The sequence below is a fragment of the Lactuca sativa genome, chromosome 4 (assembly GCF_002870075.4).
Source record: "Lactuca sativa cultivar Salinas chromosome 4, Lsat_Salinas_v11, whole genome shotgun sequence".
Classification (NCBI taxonomy): domain Eukaryota; kingdom Viridiplantae; phylum Streptophyta; class Magnoliopsida; order Asterales; family Asteraceae; genus Lactuca; species Lactuca sativa.
Window position 1 is genome coordinate 53,924,237 of NC_056626.2, and position 14,106 is coordinate 53,938,342.

Sequence of the window (14,106 nt, forward strand, 5' to 3'; positions counted from 1 at the left end):
ATATTAGATTGTTGCCATCTAATAGTCAAGTAATTGAATAATAATAATAATAATAATAATAATAATAATAATAATAATAATATATCTACAATACAATGACCTTAACTAAGAAGAATGAAATAAGAGGGTCCTTTGATACATTTTAGAAACTTAATTTGAATGAAATTTAGGGTGAAGGGGTTATACGTGTAAGGTGACCAGACATTAGGGACTATTTATGCCTATCTGCAAAAATTAAGCATATGGTCTCCTTGTTAGCAACAGAGCGTGAGGGAGGGAGTTGTCTCCTGCTTTTGTTGCTTACCTGCATCATCGGGTTATATAAGGAACAAACCCTTAGATATAATGAAGAGTATGTCTGTCCTTAGGCGTTAAGATAGAGGGAGAGAGGGAGTAAGAGAGAGAGGTATGAAAGAGTGCCATGATCAAGAGGAAGTCAGAGATGAGGAGGCTGGCACCACCAGACTATGGAGTCCATTGAAGCTCTCACTGGAGTATTCGTTGAGATAAAGAGGTGGTGATAAACTAGCGAGAAAGGGATCATTCCTTCAGCTCCAACGTTGCTCGACACCGTGAACCCGGTGGGGGAGGCATCTTCTGATGGTTGCGTTATTCTCCGACATTTTCTTGGGCCTTCGACGAATTCCGTATGTTATCCAGAGCATTGAAGGTACGTAAGAATCAATTCATCCTCTGATTTCTTATATCTCATTGGTCAACAGTTAATAGTCAACGGTCAGTAAAAGTTAACGTTCAACCAAGTCAATAACCACGACGACGTGGAGACTACCTAGCCATGTTGTGGGCATAACATGACAAAATAGATGACATGCAGTACATCGCCACATCATGGACCCTCCTTGGCCATGTCGTGGGCATTCCTGACAAAACATCGCGAAGTTGGACTCCACCACATCGTAGTCACTGGCATAAGTCATTTTCCTCAACAAAGACTTAATCCATTAAGAAAACTTATAATGCTTTAAAGAGGGCTTCATTTCACCAAGATAAGTCATAAAAATCAATACTTTATGGACATGCATGTCCAATGCATGTCTCCACCAAAACTCGGTAAAAAATATCAAAATGTGACCTTTAACTCATGCATAACTCCAAACCATACTCAAATTCTAGATCTACAAGGTAGAACACTCCATGGACATCCAAGGTAGCTAAAGTTGCAAGCTTTATTTGGATTCCATGAACTCTAACCACCGTCATGAAAGGGACATGAAAAGCCATGAAACTCTAGATCTAGAAAGATAAAGCCACAAAGTTGGGAACATGAATACTATAAAGGTCCAAATGATGTTCAATATGCTAGATCTCTTCTGGGGACACACACTCAAGCTTCAAGAGATGACGACCTTCCTTCAAGCACCCAAAATGTTTCACTTTCACAAAATATAACAAGGAGGAGAGGGGAAAGAGAGAAGGGGCTAGGGTTTATCAAATGGGCAGGGGCGGAGCTTTATTAGGGCGAGCCAGGGGGTTGTGCCCCCCCCCCCCCCCCTTGATTTTTTGGTTAGAAGTATCCCCTATATTTTAGTTTTATACATATTAGGCCTGAAAATATAAAATTTTGGCTGAGGCCCCCTGCTCACCGATTTTTATACATATTATATTTCTAGCCCCCTAAATAAAATGTTGAAGCTTTACCCCTGCAAATGGGAAATTGGAGGCTGAAAGGAATACACTAAACTTGGAGTTTGAGTCTTTAAATATGGAAGAAACCCTAATCTTCATGGGCTTGGTCTACAGCAGCTGCCACGTCATGGTCTACCTCTTGTCACGTCGTGGCGAGCATCCAATTGAGCGTTCCTGAAATTGGCTTGCCACGTCGTGACACACCATCCACCATATAGTGGCACAATGTTTTTTTCCCAAAAACCTTACTTTTGATCCCTCTCTGCCCTTAACTAATCCATTTTGGAAAACATGTGTTACAATTGGACTACAATCCTTTTGTTTGTTGTATTTTTGCATAAAGCCATAGTTTGATGTCATCATTTAACTGTCACTAACGGTTAATTAAACTATCAAAAACCGGTGTACAAAAAAGCAACATAAACGAACCAAGTATCTTTTTCTGGCAACATATTCCCATACATACAACCATATTATCCCTCTCATTTATCCTAAAAATCCAATAAAATCATAGGAGATTCATCAGAATTCAAGTTTCTTGTGCAAGAACTTGAATTGTAATGGTTGTATCCTCAAGATAGACTTCTAATGACTATAATACTAAGGGGTTGTTTGATAGTCTAAAACTAAATCAGGTCCGATTAAGGTAAGACCTGATTGAGTCAACATAAGTTATGTCTAGGACTGAATCAGATACTTATAATTGTTGTATAAAATAATTTGAATTTAATCGAGTCTGACTCAACCTCTTATCAAACCTAGTAAAAACCATATCAAATAGCCTCTAAAATATCGAAATTTTGTCTTAAAATACTATATTGAGTATATTGACATACATCTACATGATTTTCTACATCCACATTTGTATCAAGTAAAAATTATATTGTTCGGTTTGTTACATTTCTGTTAATTTCAATAATGTAACCTGGTTGTTGACTTGATTTGTAACAATTGTGTCATTTAACTATTATTGTTGTGACTTGTAAAAAAAATAAAGAAAATGATAATATAATTTTGATGTAACAAAATTTTGATGTGACAAAAGAACATCAACCCACACGAGAGTATCCCGCATACCAAAAGATACTCATTTCTATGTGCTCTCTTCATCTCTTCAAGATTATTATATATTTATATTCAAGAAATTCAATGTAAAACTATTTTAATGAGCTTTGAACTCTGAGGCGCGGACAATATGTTTATTAATTTAAATCCAATTAGTCTTTTGCTAATTTTGAAATTTGAATTCATTTTTGTTAAGACTGTCATTTTGATTTAATTAAAATATATTGTTAGGATGTTTAAACAGACTAGCATTTTTAAGGGTTATCATATAAACATTGTAATCCGACGTTTTTATGTTGTAATGTAGAAATGTTAATTCTTTAAATTGTATAATAACTTAACATAAAATTAGTCAAAAAAATGAAAAATTCTCGTGAAGTAAAAAAAAATGGTGCACACAAAATAAACAATGAACTAAGCTACCTAATCCTTTCAAGTTATGAGTAGAATTCATTTTGAATTAGACTTCATATTTTTTAAATAAATTACAAGAATGATACCTAAATTATGTAAAACTTTATAGCTTTGGGACCTATACTTCTAATTTTTCACATACATGCAACTATTATTTTAATACTAGGCGAATGCCCGCGCGTTGCGCAGAAACACCTATATATGTAAAGTCTTTACAAATATATGTTTTTTTTTTTAAAAAACACTAACATTGTTGTTAAATTTGTTATAATAATTTTTATATTAAATTGATATAATATATAGATTATTTTGAATTATATGATAATATATATATATATATATATATATATATATATATATATATATATATATATATATATATATATATATATTATAAATTCATAAACTCAATCGTTTGAATGACTTCTACCCGCGACTTACACATGAACAAAATTAAATATAATATATGGTTTAATGTTATTTATAGTTGTTGTTATTGTTAATTATTTTTTTTAAAATTTATTTGCTTAATGTTTTAATTTCTATCATTATAATTATTTTAAACATCAAACATTATTTTTTGATTTTAAAGGTAATAGTATGATCATTTATATAGAGTTATTTTTAACTATTGTTATTGTAAGTTATTTTAAGCTACTTATTTGAAAACTTTTAATGATTATAAAAATATATTTAGGAAATATTTTAGTTAAATTTAGATTACAACTTAATTTTTGCATTATCACTAAAATTTATCACTTTTAACTATTTACAAAATATTCTTTGGTTTTTTAAGTGGAACTGAAATTTATATTTAAGTTGACATTGTAATGTTATATTTATGTCAACAATTTAAGTAATTTATCCAAACTGTTCGAAAATTGTAGCTTTAAATTGATAATGGTTTATATATAACAGCATATTAAATCTAATAAATTAAGTATAACATGTTAAAAGTTAAACATATAACTTTATAAGTAGAAGTAAAAATATTATTTTCAAATTGAAATTTAGTTTTTTTTTTATGATTATACTTTAGGTTTGATATTTATTTAACTTTATTAACCAACTTATAATCATTATTAGAAAGACACTACAATTTATCATTTTTAACTATTTACAAAATATATTCTTTGGGTTGTTTAAGTTAAACTAAAATTTATATTTAAGTTGACCCTGAAATGTTATATTTAAATTAATAATTTAAATATTTTATACAAATTATTTCAAAATTATATCTTTAAAATGATAACGGTTTACATCTAACAATATATTAAAACTAATAAATTAAGTATAATATGTTAAAAGTTAAAAAACATAACTTTATAAGTAGAAATAAATATATTATTTTAATATTGAGATTTAGTTTATATATGATTACACTTTAGATTTGATATTTATTTAACCTAATTAACCAAATTATAACTATTATTAGAAAGAAATTGAAAAGTCATGGGAGTTTCAAATGAATGTGGTGAAAGGAAAAATACATGGGAGTTTCAAATGAATGTGGTTAAAGAAAAAATGCTTCTTTTATAAGTATATAATAATAATGATTTCTTGGTTCCATACTCCTCGAATCTCCAATGAATAATGATTATTTTTATCTCGGAAGGGCATCAATAACTCACATGTCTTGGACTAATAGAAACCATAGTCACTACTGCTCATTGCTAAAACAGGGTTCGTTAATTATACAGTTGATTTATCTAATATCGATTTCAAATTTGTGAAATGATAAAAAAAAAGAGGGGGAGGGGGTGTTTGAAAAAAATAACCATGAAAAATGACATTTTCATTAAATGACCAAAGTTTCCACAGAGAGGGGCTATGCATAACACCTTTACCCTTTGTGGAAGGGTTTTCTCTCTAAGGAAGTGACGTGACAACCTGACAGGGGTAAAATAGTAAAACCACATAAAAAATTGCATTGCAGATTCGATGGGCTTTGCTATGGAAGAAGAAGAAACGGACTCTCAATCGATTGGAAAGCTTTGCCGGTGGACTTGAAATCGATCGATTTTAATCATTGTTAGCTTAAATGGTTATATTGAATCAATGATATGTGATAAATAGGTGTGAAACATCGTTAAATTAACAACCAAAATCGATTTTAACCATTGTTTAGCGAAGAACACTTCCTCCGAGGCCCATGAAGAATAGATCTGCAGAGGGTTGCTCTGATCCGTCCTCTGCGAAATGTCGAACATAATTTAGTGCTTTCGGCTACTGGTTCCGCAGAGCATTGACAATTTCCACAGAACATTCAACATTTCCGCAGATGCCTTCAGAGGCGAGCCTACCTTATGCTTAAGGGTGTCCATGGACACCCCTTGTTCAGATTTTTCTTTCACTAATTATATTATAATTTTCAACTGGACACCCTTGTGATTATAGGAGAGACACCTGAATACCAGATCTGGAAAGTCAACAAACAAAATTGATATTGTTTTTATAGATTTGATATATCATTTTGATTTTTGACACTAAAAATAAGGGGAAAAGGAAACTAATTAATATTAAGATGGTTAACAAAATTAAGCAAATCTTAATAGATGCTACTTATCCAAATATTTTGGATTTGTGATCTCATAAAATTGTAATAATAGATATCATAACTATAGAAGATGGGAACATAAAACCCTAAAAAAACAAGAAATACAAATTTTCGGTATTTGAAGCTTATGGGGAAAGCACCACGCCACCACCACCATCTGCCCACGGACGACTCTACCCCTCTTCTTCGCCCCTCTGCCACTTTCCTCGGTGCCTTAGCCATCTCGCCTCTTTACTTTGTTCGGAAGTTGTTCTTTGATTCTTGAATACCTTGTAAGTATTTCTTTCTTATCTTGTGTTGTGGGTGAGTTATTGAGTTTGTATTGTAGAAAACATAAGTGAGTTTATGGGGAAGACACAAAGTAGGATAATAGAAGTCTTGTCTAAATGTACTAAAGAAAATAAATAAACAAACAATGGCAGTATGTTGTTTCTAGTCAAATAGTCAGTAAACCGATTGTACAAGTATGGTTTTATCATTTTTTTACCTAATAGTTGTAATATCTTATATTTTATTAATTTATTTATTTTGTATTTGTAAAAGCTATATTTGTGATTTGTGTTAAAACTATCAAATAACTTAAATTTGATTATCTTTTTTTTATGAAGCATGTAATGCATAAGATAAAATTAACAATCAATAAACGTACAAATTATTTTTTTAAGTATGAAAATTCATGGTAGTATATTATTCTTTTTAGCTAGCTATGTTGAATATTTTTGACATTATAACAACGAACTTATAAATACTTTTAAAATATAAAAATTCATGATAGGTTATTATTTATTTATTTTGGTTATGTTAGGATCTTTAATATTACACCTAATACCATATTTCATTTAGATGAATATTATTTGCAACCTGATCTTGATAACTATTTATTTTACTCATATATCCTATTATCTCAATTAAGTTGGACACATCGTAGTTCCAATTCTAGATTTACCACTACCCGGCCCGAAACGAATCGAACCAAACCGAACTAATAACCAAAATTTTTCAACATGTTAGTTTTATTATCTCAATTAAGTTGGACACCCTTGAGTTTGAATCCTAGATTCGCCTTCTCTGCAGAACCATTTCTCAAACCTGATTTTTTTGTCTTTTTCCCCACGTGTCTAATTCCTCAGAACTTAACGATTTCCGCAGGGACCCTCTTTGTGGAAATCGTGGTCATTTTATGAAAGTTCTATTTTCGTGGTTATTTTTTTCAAACACTCCACTATTCTTTTATTTAATCAAATTTTCAGTTTTCCAATCGTCAGTTAATTGGTTGGATGGGTTGATCCCGGGACGTGTCCTTGTTTAGTTGAAATTATACATGAATTGTTGAGGTGAAGGTATCAAGGTACAAGATCGAAACTGCCTTTCATTCTAGATAACTAGGCAAAAGTTCAAAACCTGAACTTTTTGTTGGTCTGGTTGGGTTTTTTGGTGGTTTGTTTAGTTTATGTATTCCGTTTTATCCTAGAGAGATGACTTCCATTTTCTCCAATGTAAGTGTTGTAATTTTATGACATATCAATGAAACTTATATTCTTTTATTTGCCAAATATAACGAATTATTCATTATGTTAACATATAGTTGAAGTTAAAGGTATTATCTCAATTGCCAATATGATACACTAGATTCACTTGTATCTTATGTAAGATTTTTTTTTTTATATTACATTAACCATATATATTAAACAAAAACTTTGCTACTTAGTTACCTGTTAAAAACAGAGGTTCCAAATAACTATCGTCCAAAACATTGAGTGTTTGTGATGACGTTGTCGGTAGATATTTAAGTGCAACTGAAATTAATACTAGTGTTAAAGAGGATTATTAACTGTATATTAATATAAGTTAAGCAGTATAAAGTATACATTTATATAAGATTAGTTTGATCCTAAAACGACAAATGGCAGGGGTCAAAGGAGTCATGCCCCTGGCAGTGTGATATTAGGGAAATGACAAAAATACCCATGTGAAAATCATGTACTACTTGATGGATGATATTTAACACCGCAAAAATTGTTTCCTAAAATTGTAAAACTGAAAGTTGAAGTACCAAAACTATAAAATATTTCGAAACTTAGGGACTGGTCTGTACTTTAGTCTATTATTTATGTATATATTACCACCTTGAAAATGTCTCTGGGGTCCATAAAGTCACGATGTCATCACTGCCAGCTTCATCGTCCTGTTTTCCTCAACAGATTGCAAACATTTTGGCCCCTCAAAAAGTTCAAATAAAATATAGAATCACTGAATCTTTCCCCTTTTTGGCATTTTCAAATCTTGACCCATCTTGATTTTGCTCAATTTTAGAAACCCAGAACTAAAAGTACCAAACTTTACTCAATTTCCAATTGAAGCTCTTTTCCTCAAAACAGTTTTCACATCTTCCACCAAGCAATGTAAGTGAACGCTTCTATCTTCTTCTCTTTCTTAATTCTAAATGCATCTCCTTATATGATCATTAATTGCTCTTTGATTCCTTAAATGGGGTTTTGTTTCGATTTGAGTTTTTCTTTCTTTATTATTACCTTTCTATTATTAGAACTTCTATATTTTGGAACTTTTAAATACTCTCTCGATATGTTACTTTCACTGTATCGCAATGATCTTGATCACGCTTCGGATTTAAAGTTTTAGGGAATTGAGAAGTTCTCGATTTGGTAATATGGAATGCATGTATGTTTTTTACAGGACATTCGGATTTCGATTCAAGAAATTGGTTTTTGTTCAAAAAAGATTCTATTCATGGAAGTCTTCTCTGCATTTGATATTTTTTTTTATCTGATTGCTAGTTTTATGCTGCATTAGACTAATTTCGTTGGATCCTTTTGTTGAATTTTAGGTAGGAGTTCGAATCTGCAGCTTGCCACTGGTTCCTACATCTTTCCAAATTTAGAAAGTAATTTGTTGAAGTATGAGGAAAACTGGATTGGGAAAGAATTGAATTGAATTAAGTAGTTGGGGATTTTAAAGATTGTTTCACAAGATTACAAGGGTGTCCTTTTATTCACAAGAAAGATGACATGAGTTATTGTTCAAACCTCAAAGTCACTTGACACTTGTCATCACCTCTCGAATGATGTCGACATTTATCATGCGCAAAACGTGTGATTATTAGGGTTTATAAAGAAACAAGAGTCTAGAATTTGTGGGATTTCAGAGAAAAATGGGGCATTCTGCAGCAATCTGGGATTCCAAGCTTGCAATTGAAAGAGTCAAAGACTGGAATGGAATCGATCAAATCGTACTTCGGAATCCACAAGGCGCTTCGGCTAGGGTTTGATCCATTTTATAAACATTGTTTCCATAAATTCTTGATCATATCAATGAAGTGATTTTGTTCTTCTTTTGGATGAAAAAATTTAGAAATGTTTACCAAATCATACAAATTCGTTGTGCCAGGTCAGCTTGCAGGGTGGCCATGTCATTTCATGGCGGAATGATCAAGGCCAAGAACTCCTGTTTACTAGTACTAAGGTCACCCCCCCCCCCCCCCCCCCCACCCACACACACACAATTTATGTTTTTTTTTTGGCAAGATCTTGATAGAATTATTAATCTTGTTATTGTTTTTGAGAAAATTCAGGTGAATGTGAAGGCTCCAAAAGCAATGAGAGGGGGTATTCCAATCTGTTTTCCTCAGGTATATGAATCAATGAATCTTGTGAAAACCCGTGTGATTTGGGGTCAAAAAGATGATGAAATTTTGTAAGTGATTATGCAGTTTGGAAACTGTGGTTCACTTGAGCAACATGGATTTGCAAGAAACAAAATCTGGGTTGTTGATGAAGATCCTCCACCTCTTCCCACAAATGATTCAAATGGGAAATCGTTTGTTGATTTGCTACTAAAACCATCTGAAGAAGATCTCAAATCTTGGCCTCACAGGTTTTACTTTGGGCTCTATCATTGTAAAATAAATAATGAAGTAAAGTTTCTTCTTTTTTGTTTTGTTTTAAGGTTAAAATTGAATTGAGATGATGTTTTTTCAGCTTTGAACTTCGGCTTAGAGTGTGCCTTGGAATGGATGGGAATCTGAGCTTGATATCGCGTGTGAGGAACATGAATGGGAAGCCGTTTAGTTTCTCATTTGCTTATCACTCATATCTATCTGTTTCCGACATAAGGTATGTAAAGATTTTAATGTCTGTTTGTTTGGATGGAATGGAATGGAATAAGGAAGGTAATGGAATGAGTCATTCCATTCCATTTCATCAGACGAAATGAAGTTTCATATGAATGGTCCGTTCCATTCCATCAGACGAAACAAATAGATTGTTTTTCACCACAACGGAATCATCCATTCCATTCCTGTCCTGATTCCATCGTACGAAAGTTGTTTGCTTTTAAATATTGAATTTGATTATGATCGATTTCTTGATTGACAGTGAAGTGAGGGTAGAAGGTTTAGAAACAATGGATTACTTTGACAACCTTTGTGAAAGAGAACGGTTTACTGAACAAGGAGATGCCATTACCTTTGAATCCGAGGTAAATCTTAGATTTGATCATGCTTGTTTGTCACATAGGAATGGAATAGAGCATTCCTCACACTGATTCCTTCTCTTAGGTTGATTTTCATTCCATGGGGAAAGGAAAAAGAAATTATGTCCTTGATCATGAATGGAATGACACATTATATTTTTAAAATCACTTTAATTTACATAATCTGCAACTCCATGTCAACAAAACATAATAATGGAATGTAATCACCCATTCCATTCCGTTGTGGCATTTCAGTTTGAACGGGTGTATCTGAGTTCGCCAAATTGCATTGCTGTACTTGATCATGAAAGGAAGCGGACATATGTGCTAAGAAAAGAAGGCCTACCAGACGTTGGTAAGATTGCTTATATGATTATGGATATTTTGACTAATTGTCTTCATCATTATTAATTTTAGTGTGTGTGTGTGTGTGTAGTGGTGTGGAATCCATGGGAGAAAAAATCAAAAGCAATGGCAGATTTAGGAGATGAAGAATACAGACAGATGGTTTGTGTTGATGGAGCAGTAATTGAGAAACCGATTACTTTGAAAGCAGGAGAAGAATGGATGGGTCGCTTGGAGATTCTTGTTGTTCCTTCAACTTTTTGCAGCGACTTTTCTAATTTTAATTAAGATATTTTCATCTTTTTATCTATTAGATTTGCATGTTATAGGATCTTGTGTTTATTGTGTTCTATCATATGTGTTATAAAGTAAGCTAAAAAGTTGGCCTTCTTCATTAGGATTTCTAAGTTGAATCTTGAATCTTCATCTTGGTATATGAATATCTTTTGGTTTTTGAATGGAAATATTTTGAATTCTAACATGTTACAAAAAAAAAAAAAAAAAAGCTTCAAATTTTACAAAATTCATATCATTCCTTCTTTTGATCTATTATTATCTTTCATACTCCACGCCGATTTTCTAGTTGTTTTGTGTTCTCTATCAACACCTGTAAATCATGGAAGTGAAATGAAAAAATAAATAAATAAATAAATGTAAATGAAAAATGATAATTTCATCAAGATTCTTACTTCTCGGATATAATTTGCCACAGCTTTACATCCTTCTGTAGCCAATTGCATCACATTTTCAAAAATATCCATTGGCAACTTTGCATCCATCTACCAAAAACAAAACTAATCATTTAAAATATCATTAAACTTTATTAACTTTTACAAACTGTTGTTGAATGAATCACCTGAAGAAGAGTAACTTTATCTAACTTAGGTAAAATTCCCACAGTAACATCAGGGCCACCAGCACTATCTTCAACATAATTCAAATCTGTTCATTTCAAATTACAAATTACAAATTTCAACCATAATTATATGATAATCACCATGGAAAAAAGGATAATTAAAGATTAATAATTAATTACCAAGAAGGGCAGTGCTGTTTAGATATCCAGCACTACATGAAGTAACAAGATCACGCATTGGAATGCCAGCATCTGCAAGGGCTAATGTTGCAGCATTTATGCAAGCAGATCTTGTTCCTGAGAAAAAGACATAGAAAAAATTAAATGTAAGAAACAAACATGATGGTTGAAATGACTAATCAGTCCTTTAGTCTTCACTTACCTCCATCTGCTTGAAGAACTTGGACAAAAATGTCAATTTGGGAACGGGGCATTAGGTGTGTCAGTATACATGCTTCCATTGTTTGACGAATAACCAAAGAAATCTCAGTGGATCTCCTGTATTGTTATGCATTTATTCGTAGTCAATACTTTAATTACAAACATCATAATCAACTTTAAATGTTCTAGAAGAAGAAATGTATCAACTATTAAAAAAAGTGGAAGAGATACCTGTCACCCTTTGGTTTTCTCATTCGATCTCCTGTACTGAAATTAGCCATGGTATACTCGCATCTTATCAGTGCCTTATCATTCAATTGCTGGCTCCTTTGTTGGACCTGGAGAAAAGAAATTTGAGTGCTTTTAGATGTTAATACTTCTATCTTCATTACATCTCAAATTGAGAATCATTTCATGCTTTGGTGAAGAAAACAAATAGAAAATCAATTCAGAAAGGGACCTCTCGAGGGCCATAAACAGCAGCAATGACTTTGGTGTTACCCATCTCAAAAACTGCCGACCTGCCATCAGAAAAAATTAAGCAATTTCAGCCAAACTTAACCAAAGTCGAAAACCCATTCGAATTTTCTCGAATAGCGTTACTCTCGTCTTCTGCAAAATGTAGTACTACTAAGCACATAAACCCTACCCATCAGCTCTGGAAACAGCTCCTAATTCTGCTCGAAGCTGTCTCATCTGTGATCAAAACCAAGCAAACGAACATAAATTATAAATCGAAATTCGATAAAGTAAAGTAGACTTAGATGAGACTTAGAGAATTGAGAGAAAACTCAGCACCTCCAGGGGACGTCGTCCATCCAAACGGAGTCCTTCAGGGCTCACGTACTCCATTTCTGTAAAGTCTGAAAGCTCAATATGTTCGTTGTTGAGAGAGAAAGATTAAATTTTAGAACTTAGGTAAATTATGGAGCCCTAACTGACATAGTTTTTGAAATTATGGGCTTAATGTGCGTACCACAGCCCAAATACTTAAAGGCAATTTGGCCCATGAAGTTAGAATCTATAACAATAATAAAAGAAATAAATCTAAGTCATAATAAAGATAATACTCCGTAATTACAAGAATTAATTTAACTTTTTTTAAAGTACCTACATGCACTAGTATATCATGGCGAGATTAAACTTTTATCATTTGTTTATTGATGCATTATGTGTAATTGACTGCACATATTAAAATTGTGATTTCACCATTAAATTTTTAGTTCATCATGAGTCGACAACCAATTGAATAAATATTTAAACAAATTAATTGCATTAGTATGGCATCATGGTGGATGGCGAATGGACCCTACTCTAGTGTGGAAATCCTATTCTATTAATCTTCAATTTTGTTTACAAAGGTTATCGATCTTCTATTACTTTAGGGGCGTTTAATCGTCTCATTTTTAGCAAGCTTCTTTTATTGAGCTGCATTTCTTTCGTGGTAGGCTTTTAGCTCAACGGTATCAGATTATGTTTCTCTCTTTGAAATCGAGGGTTCAAGTCTCGTCATGGACATAGATGAAACTAGATGAGAGTTTAAGAGTAGATTAGATTTGCCAGTTAAAAAAAAAGATAAATAAAGCTATTTAGGATTATAGGGTTGATAAAGCTCTAGGACATTATGGGTTTACATTTAGTTTTCTTTAAAGATGTTGGGAGGTGGTTCACGAGGATGTGGTGAACCTTGTTAGGTAGTTTTAGACTGCTTTTGTCATTATAAAAATGTGCAACCCTTCGCTTCATATAAGATCTGAGACTCGAAGTTCATCGAGACTATCGTTTGGTTAGTCTAATTGCATGCCAATATAAAATTGTTGGTAATATTCTAAATAATATGTTTGCAGACGGTGTTAGCAACGTTGTTAGTGCCGAGTAACCGAACTCCATCAAATGTTGTCAAATTCTTGATGGTCCTTTAATGTTGAAAATGATAGTCGTATGGTTTAAAGTTTATCAAAATGGTGTTCAATCTGGATTTAGGGAAGGCTTATGATTCTTTGTCTTATTCTTTGTCTTAGGAGTAACTAAGGTAGTGTTTGTTTTTTGTCCGCAGATCTGCGTGACCTCTTCTCTCTGCGCCGCGCAGACCACGCGCATACATTAGCTTTCGCAGACTGTTTGTTTTTTTGAAGACTGCAGACCTAAAAATGTCTGCGCGCCCTCTTCTTGGCGCAGACGTGGACCAGAGTCTTCTAATATCTTCAGACATCTTCTAGCCTAAAAAAACATATATATCTTTATTTTTTTCAAGTTTTTTTTTTATTTTTTTAAATTTATATTTTTTCCAACTTTATTAATGATGAACAATTTGAAAAAAAAAAATACAAAACTTAAAAAAACGTTCGACGAT

The 14,106-nt window shown here is 32.5% G+C and overlaps 2 protein-coding genes across 3 annotated transcripts; one reads left to right on the forward strand and one right to left on the reverse strand.

Annotated features, from left to right (window-relative positions):
- Positions 1-7,873: 7,873 nt before the first annotated feature.
- On the forward strand, positions 7,874-10,910 carry LOC111876785 (putative glucose-6-phosphate 1-epimerase). Of its 2 annotated transcripts, none has more exons than XM_052770258.1 (9): positions 7,874-8,085; positions 8,378-8,963; positions 9,089-9,163; positions 9,273-9,329; positions 9,411-9,574; positions 9,679-9,813; positions 10,075-10,177; positions 10,427-10,526; positions 10,608-10,910. In XM_052770258.1, exons 2-9 carry the CDS (start codon positions 8,853-8,855, stop codon positions 10,802-10,804), a joined length of 942 nt encoding a protein of 313 aa, XP_052626218.1. In that variant the 5' UTR covers positions 7,874-8,085; positions 8,378-8,852; the 3' UTR covers positions 10,805-10,910. The 2 variants fall into 2 exon arrangements, with proteins under 2 accessions (XP_052626218.1, XP_052626217.1); XM_052770257.1 differs by having other exon boundaries at positions 8,529-8,963.
- Positions 10,911-10,924: 14 nt separating this feature from the next.
- Positions 10,925-12,685, reverse strand: LOC111876786 (exosome complex component RRP41 homolog). Its single transcript, XM_023873364.3, has 9 exons — positions 12,552-12,685; positions 12,403-12,449; positions 12,214-12,274; positions 11,985-12,091; positions 11,755-11,870; positions 11,553-11,669; positions 11,373-11,458; positions 11,206-11,295; positions 10,925-11,123 (listed from the first exon to the last, which is right to left on the reverse strand). Exons 1-9 carry the CDS (start codon positions 12,603-12,605, stop codon positions 11,076-11,078), a joined length of 726 nt encoding a protein of 241 aa, XP_023729132.1. The 5' UTR covers positions 12,606-12,685; the 3' UTR covers positions 10,925-11,075.
- Between the last annotated feature and the right edge of the window lie 1,421 nt (positions 12,686-14,106).

Excerpts from the sequence above, each read along its gene's own strand:
- LOC111876786 (XM_023873364.3), bottom strand. The coding sequence starts at position 12,605 with ATGGAGTACGTGAGCCCTGAAGGACTCCGTTTGGATGGACGACGTCCC. Across the intron at positions 11,871-11,984 it reads AGAAAACCAAAGGGTGACAG|GAGATCCACTGAGATTTCTT; the intron begins GTATCTCTTCCA and ends ATAACAATACAG. Across the intron at positions 11,670-11,754 it reads AGTTCTTCAAGCAGATGGAG|GAACAAGATCTGCTTGCATA; the intron begins GTAAGTGAAGAC and ends TCTTTTTCTCAG.
- LOC111876785 (XM_052770258.1), top strand. The coding sequence starts at position 8,853 with ATGGGGCATTCTGCAGCAATCTGGGATTCCAAGCTTGCAATTGAAAGA. Across the intron at positions 9,814-10,074 it reads CTATCTGTTTCCGACATAAG|TGAAGTGAGGGTAGAAGGTT; the intron begins GTATGTAAAGAT and ends CTTGATTGACAG. Across the intron at positions 10,527-10,607 it reads AGAAGGCCTACCAGACGTTG|TGGTGTGGAATCCATGGGAG; the intron begins GTAAGATTGCTT and ends GTGTGTGTGTAG.